This window comes from Rhinolophus sinicus, linkage group LG05 (assembly GCF_036562045.2).
Source record: "Rhinolophus sinicus isolate RSC01 linkage group LG05, ASM3656204v1, whole genome shotgun sequence".
Taxonomy (NCBI): Eukaryota; Metazoa; Chordata; class Mammalia; order Chiroptera; family Rhinolophidae; genus Rhinolophus; species Rhinolophus sinicus.
In genome coordinates this window covers 44,050,995-44,069,024 of record NC_133755.1, presented here as the reverse complement: position 1 = coordinate 44,069,024, position 18,030 = coordinate 44,050,995, and the positions used below count along the sequence as shown (strand labels likewise).

Sequence of the window (18,030 nt, the reverse complement as noted above, 5' to 3'; positions counted from 1 at the left end):
GTTTAGAGTTCCAGTTATGGAAGGGAGAAAGAGAAAATGGGAAGAAGCAATATTTGAATAAATAATATCCAAGAATTCTCTAAAAATCCAAAATATATAAGCCACAAGAAGTGCTGTAAACCTCAAGAGACATGAACTTTAGAAACTTAAAAAATCAAATCTAGACATATCATAATCAAACACTGAAAACCAAAGACAAAGTAATATTTCCAGTGCCAGGAAGAGAAGTCTCCATGGCTTTTGGCTGTGAAAACCAGTGGAGATTGTGGCTGAGGGAAACAGGGGGCTGCTAGAGTCCCAGGTGTTATTCTTAAAGGGCCCATGCATGCACTTACTCACTGACAGATTCACTAGCTCTGGGCTCCAGCACCGAGGCAGCAGCTCAAAAGATACCAAGGACATACAGGGAGTAATTGAGATGTATGACTTCAGGTCAAGGGCTGGAGAGGCAGCTTTCCCCCAGATGGAGAAGCTGGCGAAAGCCATTGTTTCTTTGTTGAGCCCTCCCCCTCCCAGCCTGCAGACACAGGTAGCTGCCATATCTGAGCCTCCATCAACCTGGCTAACACGGTTCACCCTGCCATGGTGATTCCCTGACACCCCTGCCCCACCCAGCTTGCAGGCCCAAGCCACTTCCAGTGGCTTTTCCATACAAGTGGCCTGTCTTGGCTCATGCTGTGGACTGTCCCAAAATTTCTCAAAGTTTCACAAACCACAAATAAGCAGCAACTGGCCTCAGTGTGTCCCAAACCCCTTGCTAAGCAGCCCCAAACTTGGCACTAGCAACAGTCGGCTTCAGCTCGCAGCTTAGCCTCTCCTAAGCACCTCCAAGCTCAGCATGGGTGTCAGATGGGTACTAGATTTATTGGGGTGATCGTTTTGTAAGTTATATAAATGTCTAATCACTATATTGTATACCTAAAACTAATATACTATTATATATCAACTGAAATTAAAAACTAAAAAAAATTATCAAAAAAAGATTAATGACAACTAATAAGACAGAACAATTATAACAATATACTGTAAAAAAAAGTTACATAAGTGTGGTCTCTCCCTCAAAATATTTTCCTCTACTGTACTCACCCTTCTTTTGATGATGTGAGATGATACAATGCCTACGTGATGAGGTGAAGTAAGGTGAGTGACATAGGCATTGTGACGCAACAGTAGGCTACTGTTAACATTCTGAGGATACATCAGGAGGATCATCTGCTTTGGGTGAACCTGGATCACTGGGCCATGACGATGTCGATGGTGAGAGATGCAGATATTATTTTTGGACCAAGATTGACTTTGGGTAACTTAAACTGCAAAAAACGAAACCACAGATAAGGGGAGTGGGGGACTACTATATTGACATTTCATCACAGGCTGACCTAACTATAGGTGGTTCCTGAACTTAGAACACGTGAACTCACCCCCTTTTGTGCACAGCTTTGAACCTTAGTCAGGGTCCAGGACATCACTGTTCTTCTCCTATTGCACTTGTCTCCAACCACCTGGAGTTTCTATTAATCTTCACAGTATATGCTGGAAAAAATAAAAACAGAATTCTGTATTAACTAAAAATACAATGGGAAAGAAATGGGATACAGGAATAATTGCAATGATTTTCTATTTGAAGGCAAAGTAAATTTACCTTCAAGAAAATCTGTAGAGTTGTATTATTCATCTACATAAATATAGTAATTCAAATGTATTTGAAACTTTCCTGTGTATACCTTTCATTTTAATACCAAATTGTCCATTTATAAGATTTCTACTCTTACAACTTTGATGTGATTGTGTATCAAAATTGAATATGATTGAGCAATGTACCGTACTGGAGATAATCTGTACAGTATACCAGGTCTGACAATTAAGTTCATGAACTTGTTACAACAATGTTGCTAACCTTTTTTGATATCAGAGAGATTATTCATTATGAATTGGTACCAACTGGACAAACAATTAAGTTTACTATTTGGAAGTGCTGAAAAGGCTGCATGAAAAAGTTAGACAACCTGAACTTTTCGCCAACAATTCATGGCTCTTGCATCACGACAATGCACTACCTCACATGGCACTGTCTGTGAGGGAGTTTTTAGCCAGTAAAAAACTGTATGGGAACACCCTCCCTACTCACCTGATCTGGCCCCCCATGACTTCTTTCTTTACCTGGAGATAAAGCAAATATTGGAAGGAAGACATTTTGATGACATTCAGGACATCTAGAGTAATATGACGACAGCTGTGATGGCCATTCCAGAAAAAGAGTTCCAAAATTGCTTTGAAGGGTGGACTAGGTGCTGGCATCAGTGCATAGCTTCCCAAGGGGAGTACTTCGAAGGTGACTGTAGTGATATTCAGCAATGAGGTATGTAGCACTTTTTCTAGGATGAGTTCTTGAACTTGTCAGACCTTGTGTGTGTGTGTGTGGGGGGGTATATATTTGTTAAAAGCACAGAACCATAATCTAAAACAAACAAGAGAGTATGATTTATCAATATTTAGTAGGGGGAGGGACAATATTTCATTATAGTTAATAAAAAGTAAAGATTAATTTTCTTCCAGAAAGGAGAACATAATTTACATTTTACAACAGTGTAATGTAAAAATGTTATTAGTACAGTAATGCTATCATTACTAAAATTGGAACTGATTACTTATTCAATAAAATGGCCACTTGCTTCTAATCAGTATCACAATTCACTTGAGAGATCTGAGGTTTCCTTAAGCAGGTTTTACTTTACTGATCTTCCTGGGCTTGTCATTCCCATCTCCCACATAGTTTGACACATGGAGCAGCAGCTTACTATAACAGAGGAGCACTGTGGTAGGCTAACACAAAGAAATGCCACAGAACCAAAAACTTATTATAAACAGCATTTGAAAAGGGAAAGAATTTTCTAATAAAAATGCTCAATAGGGATGTCTTTGAATACAAAATACTAAAGTCAGCCTTGAAATATCACTTAATATAGTAAGAAAAATTCCTTTCATGAGACTTGACTTTTTATGTAATTCATAGCCTGGTTCTTTCTTATAAACCTTTGAAAAGTGCTGTGAATAGAATATATTGTACTAGGGATTCAAAAAGGTTTTGATTAGCCATTAACAATTTGAGGATTATAAGATTATATTTCAGGTTATTTAAAGATTTCTTAAATGCTGATGTGGAATCATATCTGAAGATATTCTATCCAAATATACAACTTATCTTTTAAACTTGTCTAAATTCTTACAAATGTTTCACATATTATTTTAAGGCAATAAATTGAACATGTTCCCTTAAAAAATATTGTTTCTAAACTCTTTATTAGTATCAAGTAGAGAGAATTTATATCTTTATTATGCCAAGGAGTAATTTAAATGACTCCCCCAATTAGTTTCTTGTCACATAGTATAATATATTACTGCCAGACAACTTTGCCTCTTGTCAAAGAGAAACAAACCAATATACTAAGCTCAAAATTTTTGTGAAAATATTTAGGAAAGTAAACTATAAATGTAAGTAAACCCCAATGAAATACATTAAACAATTATTGGGGAAGCAGCTGTTACTCTGACCATCAACATTGGCATAGGAAGTAAACAATTTATAGGATTATTTACTAATCTTGCTGGGATTATTTACTAATCTTCCCATGATTTTAAGAACAGAGACTCTATACTCCTCTCTTTATATTCTGAGTGATAGGTCTAAAATAGAGGAAACCTAAATTATATTAGGCTCTTGAATCCATGTTCTCACTATGTGATTGCCTATATACCAGGGGTGCTAAAAAAGTGAATACAAGTGGACTCTTTGGTCAACGTTGCTCAAACAATGGTTCACCATAATCAGAAGTGTCTGGACGCTGCTGGTAACCACTTTGAGCACCTCTTGGAAGTCAAACATGACTTGTATTCATCTTTTTTTATTGGTATATATTGAGTATTACAATTCTAATGCTGTTTTCCTTTCTTAAAATGTGTATACATTTTTTGGCACCCCTGGTGAGCATCAACTAACAAAATAATATTTGAAAGTTGTTTTAGCCCCTTGGACCATTTGTGACATCAATAATGGCAGGATTCTTTCCGAATCACAATACCTTTCCTCTCAAAAATCCTCTCTAAGGGGCCGGCCCGGTGGCTCAGGCGGCTAGAGCTCCATGCTCCTAACTTCGAAGACTGCCAGTTCGATTCCCACATGGGCCAGTGGGCTCTCAACCACAGGGTTGCCTCGAGTCCTGCAAGGGATGGTGGGCTCCGCCCCCTGCAACTAAGATTGAACATGGCACCTTGAGCTGAGCTGCTGCTGAGCTCTGGGATGGCTCAGTTGGTTGGAGTGCATCCTCTGAACCACAAGGTTGCCGGTTCGAGTCTTGCAAGGGATGGTGGGCTGTGCCCCCTGCAACTAGAAACGGGAACTGGACCTGGAGATGAGCTGTGCCCTCCACAGCTAAGATTGAAAGGACGACAATTTGGAAAAAAGTCCTGGAAGTACACACTGTTCCCCAATAAAGTCCTGTTCCCCTTCCCCAGTAAAATCTTAAAAAAAAAAAAATCCTCTCTAATAATATATTTTTGTACTACCATTGCCCCTTCCTCTCAATTTATTTTTAATAAGATTTGTTTTGAACTATGAAAGGCATGTTTATTACAGGAAACTTGAATGATAAATAAAAAGAAAAAAATACCCATAATTGGTCAACTTTTCCCCCAAGGATTTTGATGTAATAATTGCAATCTGAACAAGGTGTTTCACCTCTTTTTTCAATGCTAGAGAGAAAAAAAATCTTTAAAAGATTCACTCAGGCCTTGATTTAAATTTAGTTAACATGGTTAATCACATCCTCTGGCTTTACTAGAAAAGTAATAGAGGTGTTGCCTCATAGGTACAGTTGAATTCAAAAAATTAGATACTGGCATGATTTTACTCCACTGTGGTAAATATTATTTAAATAGAAATGTCAATGATAGCTATCACTTATAGAAAGCCCTATTTAATCATATAATTTGCACATCAACCATAACATAAATTATCATTATTCTCACTTTACAAAACAAATGTCTGAAATTAATCACACAGCTCTTAGATGGTAAAATGAGAATGTTAGGGGATTTGAACCCTGCTCTCTCTGATTCCAAGGGCATCCTTTCCACTACAGCTCAGCACTTCATCATGAATATCATAATCTGCTTAACTCCCCTCTTTAGTAGGCACTTCAAATGCTCCCCCACCTTTTACTTTTTTAACTAATATCAATAATGTTGGAAGCAATATCTTGATGTATAAAACTTTGTGTTTATGATTATTTCCCTAAAATAGAGCCTTAAAATTTGGATTATTGCATTAAAGGCAGGAATATTTTCAAGGCAATTCATAAATATTGCTGATTTGCTTACCTCCGTGAGATTGTTCAAATTATAATTCAATCAGCAGAGCATGAAGCTTCCTGCTTCACTGTGCCCTTTATAAAAATCTTGGTTAATTTAATAGATGAAAACTGATTTTTTTGTTGCTAAATTAAAATTTTTTTTGATGGCTATAATTCATTGTGTTTTAACATATAAATTCTCCATTCTATAGAGTGAAACTTATATAAGGGCTGGCTAAGTTTCTGAACTAGAAATGGGAAGATATGGGAGTGATCTTTAGAACTTTCATTCCCTTTATTCATTCAGTAGTTATCCAGTTCCCACTCTAGGTCAGGAACTGTACTCTAGTGTTCAGGATATAAAGATGAAAGCCCATTATGAACTCAAAGAGCTTGAGAACTAGCAAAAAAAACAGACACAAATAGACAATTATATTAATAGCATAGTGTGACTAGCACTGGGACCAAAGTAACACAGAGGAAGATGTTGAGAGAAACACAGAGGAGGGCACTTAAGCCCTACTTCAGGAAAGTCCTGGAAGCCTTTCTGAGGATGTTGAGGCCTGAGATCCATCTTAAAAAGAAGCAAAAGTCAGCCAGCTTTTCCCTAACATCCCCAACTAGAATTAACTGCTTCTTCATCTGTGTTCCTTTCCGAATGTGTATTGTACTTATTTGTTGCCATGTCTCTCACTCTCTCACTGGGCTGAAGTTCTTGATGGGGAGGGACTATATCCCTATTTAGCCTAGTACAGTGTCCCAAAAAGTAGTACAAACGAAATCAACATTTGCTGAATTATTTTGAAATTCTAACCATGTAGCTATTCCTTCCCATAACTTCCTCTTGACATTTATACTCATATAAATACCTGAGGTTTTTCTTTTAATTGTAAAAATAATACTGTTCACCACATACCCATCAGAATGGCTAAAAGGAAAGGAAGGAAAATAGGAAGTGTTGGTGACAGATTTAGAGCAACAGGAATGCTCATACCCTGCTGGAGGCAGCAGAAACTAGTACAATCACTTTAGAAAACTGCTGGCAGCATGTATTAAAGCTGGGTCACACCTCATAAGCCAGCAATTCCACTCCTAGAAATAAACTCAGCACAAGTACATGCAAGTGTTCACCGAGAAGCATATTTTCACCAAATGCAGCACTATTCATAATAGATCCAAACTAGAAAATACCTATGCTCATCAACAGAATTAATAAACTTATTGTGTTATGGTCACACACAGCAAGGAAAAAGAATCTACACTCAACAATATGACAGAGTTTCATTAAAATAATTTTGATTATTAAAAAGCCAGATTTTTAAAAATAGCACTTACTATATGATTACTTTTATATAAATCATAAAAATAGGCAAGACTATACTATGTTGTAGAAAACAGGAAAGGTCAGTTAGAAGTGGGGGTTTAGTGACTTTTAGGGAATAGGAAGGGGGGAGCTTCTCGGTATGCTGGTAAGGCTGTTTCTTGATCTGGGTGCTGGTTACAAGCATAAATTCAGTTGGTGCCCTTTTCTGTACAGTTGACCCTTGAACAACACGAGGGTTAGTGATAGTGACCTGCCAGTCAAAAACCTGTGTATAACTTATAGGCCCTTCTCATACATAGATTTCCAACCATAGATTGAAAAGCATATTATATTTCAGTGGCTTTTAAAAAAATAATACATCTTATTTGAGAGAAAGCTGAAAAACACAGAAATGTTTTTAAAAACTTAAATCAGCCAAAATCCACTATCCAGAAATAACTACCAACATTTTTAATTATTTCCTTCTAGTCTTTTTTTGAAACCAGTGCTTGTGCTACCTCCTCCTCTCAGCTCTCCACATATTTACATGCACACATTTTGCTAAGTTAGGTACATTTCTATTTAGTTTTACTTGTTTTTTTAATTTTACTTAAAGTTAATCCTTATCAAATATTCGATGCAAGCATTTTTTAAGCTGTTGCAATGTATTCAATCAAATGTATGTATATATACATATACACACATATATAGTGAATATACATATGTACACTCTTCTAAGTATATTATATATTATTAGGAATATTATATATTATACATATATATCCCTAGAATAGGAGCTATTGGGTCATGAATATTCTTTAAGCCCTTCATTCACTCTGTATTTCCTTCCAGAAAGGTTGCACCCCACCAACAAGGTATGAGGGGTCCATGTATCACAATCCAACCTCAGGTCATTTATGATTATTTCTATTTGTTTTTAGACATTGGGGATTAAAACAGGACTAAGGAATCTGTCGTTTCGCACCTGGCTAAGGTGCCTGGCAGGAACCGGCTTTCCACAAACACCTACCTTCCAGGCGTGCGGGATCGAGACCGGTACCTCGACCCGCGCTGTGCTGCTGCGCGTGCGCCCTGGGCTCCAGCACCACCCGGTTGCTGTGGGAACCGCAGCACTGGGCTGCGCCCGCACACCCAGCTGTGCGCGGTACCGAAGCCCGGGCATGGAGCTGCCGGATTCGGTCCGTCTGCGGCTGGGAAACTTCAGCCGGACCGTGTTCAGCGACTCCAACCGGACTGGGCCGGAGTACAACGAAAGTCCGGGTGAGTGGCTGAGGCCCAGAGCAGTGTGTGTGGCTCACCGAGAAACTGGTGCGGGGTTTTGGAGCAGCCAGATTTTGCCCAGACCTAAAATGGCGGTTTCGCCTTCAGCTGGTTCTCCGCAGTGGGTGAAGCACCTTCGAGGAGAGGCCGGGCCAAGAGCTGGGGCTGGGACTGGGACGTATCTCAGCCCTGATACCCGGACAGTCCGGGGCTGATCGTGCCGCGGCCTGGCCAGGTAATTGCAAGCTGGGCAGCTGAGGTGGAGCTGATCTTCGTCAAAAAATAAAAATATGAAAGCCGCCTTCACAGCACACATCAAGTCCCTCACCCTCTTTGAAGGCCAGCGTTGCTTTTCCTTTGCGACGTCAGCCCTTGGTTTTCTGACTTGGATAGAGGGAATCACCCTTTCCCACTCCTCACGTCCCAACCCCAGTAAAATATACTTTTCCTTTTCTGTTTTCCTAGCAGAACAAGTACGTTCCACCACAAGGGGGTTTTCTGGCAGAAGAGATGGAAAGATTTTTTTTAAATGAGTCATTTTAAACCACTGTCCACTCCATAGTGACAATGGTCACACTAGCATCGCCTTCAACAAAACTCTCCCCACTTCCCCACCTTCTCCTTTCGTTCCCCTTTATAAACTCTTTCCCTAAATCTGGTAACAAAATACATTTAACATGAGACAAGTGATAACACAATTTCCTCCAAAACAGTTTTCCCTTTTTAAATTATGACGATATAGACCTCATACTGTCAACCAAACCCAGTTTTTATCACTTAATTCTGCTGGAAATAGAAATCATTCCCTTTTGCTTGGTTTAGGTATTTTCAAAAGGATCAGAGAAAAGTAAAGTTAATTCCCATAGCTGCATTTTTTTCAACTTGATTACTTGCAGGTCCCCCAAATTGAGGCTTCTTCATGATTTAGTATGTACAGAGAAAAACGTAATGTGAAAAATTAGGTTTTTACATCTCTGATTCTAAAGCTAAAGCTTAACAGGCTCTAAAATCTGATAATGCAAGGTACCATGGGTCAGCAGACATTTTCTGTAACGGGCCAAATAGTAAATATTTAAGATTTTGCAGGCCACAGGTCTCTGTGGCAGCTACAGTATAGATAATGGTAATTGAAAAGACACGGCAGTTTTCCAATAAAACTTTATTTATAAATAAAGACAGTGAAATTTGAATTTCATATGATTTTCAGTGTCACAAAACATTATTCGCTTATTTTTCCCCCAACCATTTAAAAATGTGAAAAACCATTTTTAGCTCACTTGCTATATAAAATCAGGCAGCTGGCTGGTAGTTTACTTACCCCTGATTATATTATATAATGTTTTAATTTAAATTCCATTTACAGAACTTAACATGTACTTTTGCAAAATTTAGTAAATTCATTTCTTGTGCTTTCAAGGTTCATTTACATATTAACTTGATTTTCAACTGCATGATTATAAATTTCATCTGCTGAAATATACACATAGCATAACTCTTAAGATGCTCATGTTCAAAAGTTAAAAAGAAAAAAAACTTCCTTGCGAAAGTGGACTACAGTTTCCGCTCCAAAGGTATTAACATTTTCAGCTTAACGAATTTATCATTATTTTTCTACATTTTCTGCTTAGTGGATCTGAAGTGGGTTTGATTATTTGTACTATAATTATGTTTATCATTACCATATCCACAGCTGACCAAGAGTTGTACTGTTGTTATGAAAAAAAATCCTAGGATGGTAAGTTGCCTTCAGATTTAACAGATGTTAAGAATTCATTCTTTTATCAATGGTAATTTAATAAACAGTTACAACCAAAAGTAGATCATAACAATATTTAAAAGTAAATCATAATAATCAGACATATTCTTGGAGCTAAAGGAAACCTTATTGCTGTGAGACCATGATTATTTCTTATATTTTAAAATTATTAAATGACACATAAAATACTAAGTTGTAGAGAAAAAGAAGAAATCTGTTTTTTAAAAATTTATTTTAGAGCCTTTGTAAATTCTTACATTTAGAGCAATTGATTTCAAAATATATATCTGCTCCTAAATTGTTAGAATTTACTAAACTTTAGTATGCATAGGACTCAATTTAAAAAATAAAGTTCGTATTTTAGGACCCTTCTCCCTTACATAAAACCAAAACATATTCTATAATAAGTCTTAAATAAATGAAACTCATGTATCACGAAGGTTTACACTGATAATGTCCTTATGACAATCCGTTTTCATTAGTTCATGCTTTCTGTTAATGCATATTTGGTATTTACCATGGTAAAGTAATATGCTAGAGTCTATGAGGGTCTCAAATTTGGGTAGAATGTGGTCTGTTCTTACACTGAAGCTGTATATAAGTGAAAGAAAAGGAAAGTAGACTAATATTATTGAGAGCCTTTTAGGTGCCAGGCATGGTTAAGGTGAAATAATTTATATTATCTCTAATCCTCACAAACAATCTGTGAGGTTATTTTAATGTTACCACTTTATAGATCAACAAATTGAGGCTCAAAGAGGTTAAATAACTTACTTCAAGCGTGGCATCCAGAGTTACAGGAAAGTTTGGGGAGCTCCAGGTTTACTTGGACTCCAAAGCATGTGATCTCTTTAGTATACCGGACTGTGTCTTGAGTGAGTGGAGTGTGGTTCTTTTCTAGCACTTCTTATATACAGGTTAGAGTTATAGGTACCTAGAGGAGAAAGAAGTACCTAGATGGGATCTGAGCAAGAAAGGATTTATGGGAAAAAGTGGTATTGAACTGAGTATTAATGAATGGGTGGGATTGTGGTATATTTAAAGAGGTGTGTGTCTAATTATAATTCGGAGAGATTAGTTTTTGTACAGGGCTAGTTTATATGTGAGAAGGTAGTTTTTATGTATTTTATGAGTTTATTTTATAGGTCCTTTACATAGAACTCTACAAAGAAGGTATAATGATGATTATTGTGTTTCAAGAGGATTCATATTGATATTCTACGTTTAATCTATAGTGTGCAAGAAAAGTCAGCAGTAAGGGCAAAATGATAAAGTAATTGAAAAACATGAAATGTACCCAAGTATCCACTATACAAACTAAATAGCATGATGATGAATATTTCCTTTCACTGTCAATGATTATAAATAAGCCTGAAATTTGTAGTTTTGTTGAGGAACTACAAATTTCTAAGGTACTACAGGACATAGACCGGGATTAAGAATTTGTTACTTTTCTCTCTCTCTCTCTCCTGTAGATAATGAAATGGTTTCCAGTTTGGCATTGCAGATGTCACTTTATTTTAACACTTACTTTTTCCCACTTTGGTGGGTGAGCAGCATGGTGATGCTTCAGATGAAGGTAAGCCTGTGTTTTAATACGTCTGGTGAGGTCTCTTCTGGCATTATAACCCATAACTGGCATTGTTATATTGTCAATAAAAGTAAAAGTTCTAAATATTTTTTTCCATCTCAGATCAATTTTACTATATGTGAGATTTTACAAACATGTTTATTTTTGTTTTTTTTAGTACTCAATCTTGCCTGATTACTACAAATTCATTGTGGTCACTGTTATCATCCTAATAACCTTAATTGAAGCTATCAGGTTGTATCTGGGCTACATGGGTAACCTACAGGAAAAGGTAAGCTCTTCTTCCTCACTATGCTACACACAAATGCAGTAAGGTTTTTACAGTAAGGAAAAGGCAGTGAGATGTGGTAGAAGGAGCAAAGGCCTGTAGTTAAAGCCTGGCTCCAACTTTACCACTTCGGTCACCATGGACTGTTTGCTTAATCTGTTGAGACTTGGTTTCTTCATATATAAAATGGGAAAATATTTACTTCAGAGGTTTGTTGGGATTAAATGAAATAATTTATGTAATGTACGTGAACATAGTAAGCATTTAAGAATTGGTAATTTTCCCTCTTCTCACCAGTCTTGAAAATACTTGGTCAATTAAACATGTCTATTTGGATCCTGAATAAGAAAATGGGGGGAAGTCATGAACTCTTTTCCTTTGCAGGGCACATGTTTTCTGAATCATCATGCTGCCTAAGCATTTATAGTTACCAGTGCTTAGGGGTAAATATTTCTAAAGTTTTCTAGGCCCTTTATAATTAGGCCCCACCCAGTCTATCTTACTATATTGATTGCTATTTCCTAAACCAAGCATCCATTCCAGGCTGACATGTTGATTCCCAATCATGCTCATCCCGTATCTTTGCTTACTTACTTTCTTGCCTCTTCCTCCTTCTACTCAACTTTAAAAGCCTCCATCCTGATTTCTTTCTTTCACTTACCCTAATCACTCTCTTATTTCTTGTAGCATTTAGTCTGTACCACTAAGTGGTGCATTTAATTATTCACTAAGGCGTAGTAGTCTAGGATTGTCATATACATTAGTTTTCTCTTCTAATCTAAACTGTAAATTCTCTGAGGACAAGGACCATGTTATACTCCTTTTGAATTACAGAACTCATAATGTAGGTTCACAGTAATGTTAGTACTTACTTAACTATGTAAACAAAAGAGTGTACTTCACTGATCTGATTACTCTTAATATATGTCATTGCAGGTGCCTGAGTTGGCTGGCTTTTGGCTTTTGAGCCTTCTATTGCAGTTGCCTTTAATTCTTTTCTTGCTCTTTAATGAAGGCCTAACAAATCTGCCCTTGGAAAAAGCGGTACACATCATCTTCACTGTGTTCCTTACTTTCCAAGTTGTTTCAGCATTTCTTACCTTGAGGAAAATGGTAAATCAGTTGGCAACTCGTTTCCACCTCCAAGACTTTGACCGTCTTTCTGCAAATAGAGGAGGCATGAGAACAATGAGATCCTGTATAGAAGAGATTTGACCCAGTGCTGTTGAGTGAAAATCTTAAAGATCATTCCAGAAGACTGCAAAAGTTAAGAAAAATCAGAGCTCTAGCATGAGATAAAGGACAAAGCAAGTTTTGGAATTATATACTCTCTGATTCTGAAATTCCAAATTTGGGGTCAATGATAAGACTGTACAGTACACAAAAGCAGTAAGTCACCCTAAAGCTTAGACGTTGTTCACCTGATGCCAAATAACTTAATTTTTAGTTTATTGTCAACTTTCTCAGATGTGTAAAATGCTGTGGTGGTGGCCACAGTTTACCAGCTTTACTGTAATATTGCTAGTTAACACCTGTAACTAGAAATGTATATATTTCTTTTAAACTTGTTGGCTATCCATATGCTGGCAGTATATCTGAAGCACATGGAAATGCTTGTCAATATTCTGGTGTATTAGACTACATTTGTAAACAAAGACACCAAATGTTCATGTCTGCTATGGTTACATTTTAACCCTAGTCTTAGCTATTATACTGAGGTTGCGAAGAAAACAGGTGGATTATCATGGTATTTAGGAAATATTTTTATCATAAAATTGTAACTTTTGTAAAACCATGTTCAGTATTTATGGTGATGGTGGTGTGCAAAATGTCTTTCCTATAAATTATAAAATATTTATGTTAAAGTAGCTGCAACAAATCATTCTTGTCTTGTACAGTTCTTTTGAGTCATGAGTTTGTTATTTTTATTACAGAGTTACAAGGGAAGGAAGGAGGAAAAATATATATTGGAAAGCCTTCTATGTAGTCGGCACTGTACTAAGCACATTAATCCTTGTGATCTCGTCTACTAAAATCATTATTCACTGAAGAACTGCCTTATACCCAATAAATTCACATGAGGCTTGATTTGAAAACCAAGCCTATGGGTGCCTATTAGTATACGGTAAGAGCTAACATGGCCAAAGGGACTATACTCATGGTCTTAAATGAGCATGTTCCCTTGCTAATAGGAAAAACCTGTTTAAGCAAATTCTGTTAGGAATAAAATTACTTCGGTGTACTGAACATTTTATTTTTAAGTGATTATTGGATTGTTTTAAGGAATATACAGTAGTTCCCCCTTATCTGGGTTATACGTTCCAGGATCACCAGTGGATGCCTGAAACCTCGGATAGTACCCAACACTATATATTCTATGCTTTTTTCTTACACATATATAACTATGATAAAGTTTAATGTATAAATTAGGCACAGTAAGAGATTAACAATAATAATAGAATAGAACAAGTATAACAATATACTGTAATAAAAGTTCTGTGACTGTGGAATCTCAAAATATTGTATGCAATTTTTCACTTAAGGGAAGCATTTTATAGCTTCTCTTTGGCATATCCGAATTGTCAGCATCACTACTCTTGCACTCTGGGGCCATTATTAAGTAAAATAAGGGTTACTTGAGCACAAGCACTGTTGACTGTCAACCTGATAACTAACTAATGGGTGGGTAGTCTATCTACTGTGTGGAGATGTTAAAGGGATGATTCATATCCTAGGCAGGACTGAGCTGGACAGCTCAAGATTTCATCACACTACTCAGCATTCGCACAATTTAAAACATTACTTGCTTATTTATGGAATTTTCCATTTAATATTTTAGGACAATATTTTAGGACTGTAATTGACTATGGGTAATTGAAACTGTGGAAAGCAGAACTGCAGGGAAGGGGGGACAAATGTAATATTTCTTTTCTATAGGGAAATGTGGCTTTATAAGTAATGTATTTTACTGAGAAACAGTTGTAGCTACATTAAAATTTGTTTTCTTCCAATTTTATTCTCTCTGATTCATGCTCATCTTAAGATTTCTATGTTTTGCCTTATTTACATTGCTTAGTTTTTGAAAATGTTTTCACTTCCCACTCTTAATTACACCTGACCAAACTATTTATGCTAATTTTATTTCTGCTATTTATTATTACAAAGTTCAGTCAAAAATTTTCCCCTAATGCATTGGCTAATTAACCTTTCCCTCATACAAAAGTAGTCACTAGGTATGCTCCAATAACTTGAAATTCAAAATAGAATTCTGTGTGGAAAGTATTCTAAAACTTACATTTCTTTGCATTTGTTTCCAGATAGGAATAGATGGGTGATTATATAAGAAAATGCAAAATAAGAACACTAAATCTACATAGCAGATAAAATAAGAGGATGACCAAGAAAGTCTTTTCTATTTAACAATTGTTTCCAGAGTTTTATTTTAAAAAGCAGAGACTCTAATACATTTAAACTTTAATTTAGAATTAAGAGATTAATAGCTTGGTAGAGATTTCTGGTCAAGGTGGCAGAGTAGGTAAATGCTGTGCTCACTCCTCTCAGGCTCGCATCAATTACAACTAAACTACAGAACAACCATCATTGAGAATAACCTGAAGTCCAGCTGAACCAAAGTGCCACAACTACGGACATAGAGAAGAAGCGTTGAGCCTGGCAGGAGGGGCAGAGATGTGGAATGGGCTGGTTCCACACCCATGTGTGACCATTAAAAATCAGGAGGGATAACTTGACTGTGGAGGTTCCCCCCCACCCCCAGAGGAGCAAGGGATCCCAAACCCACACCAGGCTCCCCAGTCCTGGCAGTGCAGAAGAGAGAATTCCCCATAACTTCTGGCTGTGAAACCCAGCAGACATTGTGGCTGAGTAAACCAGAAGGTAGCTGCAGTCCTAGGCACTCCTCTTAAAGAACCTGCACACAGACTTACTCACTGAGAGACTCACCTGCTCTGAGCTCCAATGTTGGGGCAGCAGCTTGAAAAAAGCACCAGGGACATATGAGAAGGAACGGAATTGTCTAACTTCAGGGTGATAACTGGAGGGGTGGCTTTCTCCCAAAGGGAGGAGCTGGTTAAAGCCATTATATCTTTGTTCAGCCCTCCCGCTCCCTGCGAGCAGACCCAGGCAGACACCATACCTGAATTTCCATCAAATGGGCTATTACCCTTTGTGCACCCCTGCCGTAGTGATTCCCTGAGACCACACCCCACCCAATTTTCAGACACACCCAAGCCGCTTTCACTGGTTTTTCTCCATAAACAACCTGTTTTAGCTTATGCTGCAGACTTTCATAAAATCTCTCAAAGGTTCACAAAACCCCAAAAGGCAGCAGCTGGCTTCAGCATGTCCCATACCTCTAGCTGAGCAGCCCTAAGCCTGGCACGAGCAATGGTTGGCCATGGTTTGCAGACTGGCTTTTCAAGGCACCTCCAAGCCCAGTGCAGGCAGCAACCATCTGCAGATTGCTTTGCAGCTCATACCAGATGGTCACGGGAAGGGCACAGGCTGCTGCTAAACTTGGCCTGTGATGGGGCCCCTCCCAGGAGGCTCCAGGGCTGGCACGCTTGGTGGCCAACTATGGACCAAGCCTGAGAATCACCCGGCTACCTCCAAGGACAAAATACCCAAAGGGCAGACTGGGAATGCACCAGAGCCCCACTGAAGCAAACCCTGCTCTGTAAGGTGAGTGAGCCCTTGCGCTACAGCTCCTCCACTGTGGTCACAGCCAGTATTCAGCACCAATCAGCCTGAGGGTCAATCCCTCCCACTGATGTACAAAGAGCAACCAAGGCTCAACTACAATAGGAGGGCACACACAACCCCCCACAAGGGACATACCTAAAGCACCCAGCTCTGGTGACCAAGGAGACTGCACCACTGAGTCCCACAGGATACCTACTAAATAAGGCTACTATACTAATACTGGGAGTCATAGCAGCCCTACATAGAAACAAACACAGGAAGGCAGCCAAAATGGGGAACATGTCCCAAATAAAAGAACAGAACAAAGCTCCAGTAAAAGAACTAAACAAAATGGAGACAAGCAATCTGCCAGATGCAGAATTCCAAACATTGGTTATAAGGATGCTCAATGATCTCAGGGATAGCTTCAACAAAGAGACAGAAAACATAAAAGTGGAGATAGAAAACATTAAAAAGAACCAGTCAGAAATAAAGAATACAATAACTGAAATGAAGATTAGAGGGAATCAACAGTAGATTAGGTGAAGTAGAGGATCAAATCAATTTTGAAGATAACGTAGCAGAAAACACCCAATCAGAACAGCAAAAAGAAAAGATCTCCCAAAATGAGGATAGTTTAAGGAGCCTCTGGGTCAACATTAAGCTTACCAACATTTGTATCATAGGGGTACCAGAAGGAGAAGAAAGAGAACAAGGAATTGAAAACCTATTTGAAGAAATAATGACAGAAAACTTACCTAACCTGGTGAAGGAAAGAGATATACAAGCCCAGGAAGTGCAGAGTCCCAATCAAGAAGAACCCAAAGAGGCCAACACCAAGACACATCATAATCAAAATGCCAAAGGTTAAAGACAAAGAGAAAATCTTAAAAGCAGCAAGAGAAAAGCAGTAAGTTACCTACAAGAGAGCTCCCGTAAGACTGGCATCTGATTTCTCAACAGAAACTTTACAGCCCAGAGAGATTGGCAGGAAATAGTCAAAGTGATGAGATATAAGGAACTACAACCAAGATTACCCTACCCAGCAAAGCTATCATTTAGAATTGAAGGAAAGATAAAGAGCTTCCCAGACAAGAAAAAGCTAAAGGAATTCATCACCACTAAACCAGTATTACAAAGAATATTAGAGGGACTTCTTTAAAACGAAAAAAAAAAAAAAAAATCAAAAACATGAAGAATACAATGGCAATAACTACTATCTATTAATAGTATTTTAAATGTAAATGGATTAATGCTCCAATAAAAAGATAGGGTGTCTAAATGGATAAGAAAACAAGACCCTTACATATGCTGCCTACATGAGACTCGCTTGAGATCAAAAGACACACACAGACTGAAAGTAAAGAAATAGAAAAAGATATTTCAAGAAAATGGAAAAAAAAAAAAAAGCTAAGGTAGCAATACTTGTACCAGACAAAATAGATCTTAAAACGAAGGCTATAACAAGGGACAAAGAAGGACCTAGTAATCCCACTTCAGGGTATTGATCCGAAGAAACCCAAAATGCTACTTCAAGGAGACAAATGTATCCATATGTTCACTGAAGCATTGTTTATAATGGGCAAGATGTGGAAGCAGCCTGGGTGTCCATCAATGGATGAATAGATAAAGAGGAGGCAGTACATATATACAATTGAATATTGCTCAGCCACGGAAGTGATTGACATCTGCAGTGGCATGAATGAACCTAAAGAGTAGTGTGCTAAGTAGAAAATAATAGACAAAAAAAAGATAGATGCAATGAGATTTTTGCTTACATGTGGC

General features: G+C 37.7%; 1 protein-coding gene and 1 long non-coding RNA gene across 12 annotated transcripts in view; one reads left to right on the top strand and one right to left on the bottom strand.

Moving 5' to 3' along the window:
- LOC109438107 (uncharacterized) overlaps positions 1–10,618 on the bottom strand; it is a 98,708-nt gene extending 88,090 nt beyond the window's left edge. For 3 of the 8 annotated variants that reach the window (XR_012496378.1, XR_002136337.2, XR_012496377.1), the window contains exons 1-3: positions 7,682–7,818; positions 1,422–1,533; positions 1,087–1,310 (exon numbers count right to left, since the gene is read on the bottom strand). This is a non-coding gene — a long non-coding RNA (uncharacterized LOC109438107). Of the gene's footprint in view, positions 1–1,086; positions 1,311–1,421; positions 1,534–2,128; positions 2,459–7,681; positions 7,819–7,970; positions 8,095–10,462 lie in introns of those variants that run through there. The other 5 variants (XR_012496380.1, XR_012496381.1, XR_012496382.1 and 2 more) reach the window with 5 other exon arrangements.
- TMEM17 (transmembrane protein 17) lies at positions 7,797–14,065 on the top strand. 4 transcript variants are annotated; one of them, XM_074332043.1, is made up of 6 exons: positions 7,797–7,932; positions 9,350–9,503; positions 9,623–9,667; positions 11,164–11,267; positions 11,437–11,550; positions 12,484–14,065. In XM_074332043.1, the coding sequence occupies exons 4-6, from the start codon at positions 11,172–11,174 to the stop codon at positions 12,760–12,762; spliced, it is 489 nt and encodes a 162-aa protein (XP_074188144.1). In that variant the 5' UTR covers positions 7,797–7,932; positions 9,350–9,503; positions 9,623–9,667; positions 11,164–11,171; the 3' UTR covers positions 12,763–14,065. The 4 variants fall into 4 exon arrangements, with proteins under 4 accessions (XP_074188144.1, XP_019573264.1, XP_019573259.1 ...); XM_019717705.2 differs by lacking the exon at positions 9,623–9,667; XM_019717700.2 differs by lacking the exons at positions 9,350–9,503; positions 9,623–9,667 and having other exon boundaries at positions 7,800–7,932.
- The last annotated feature ends 3,965 nt before the right edge of the window (positions 14,066–18,030 follow it).

Excerpts from the sequence above, each read along its gene's own strand:
- TMEM17 (XM_019717700.2), top strand. The coding sequence starts at position 7,833 with ATGGAGCTGCCGGATTCGGTCCGTCTGCGGCTGGGAAACTTCAGCCGG. Across the intron at positions 11,268-11,436 it reads TGGTGATGCTTCAGATGAAG|TACTCAATCTTGCCTGATTA; the intron begins GTAAGCCTGTGT and ends TGTTTTTTTTAG. Across the intron at positions 11,551-12,483 it reads TGGGTAACCTACAGGAAAAG|GTGCCTGAGTTGGCTGGCTT; the intron begins GTAAGCTCTTCT and ends ATGTCATTGCAG.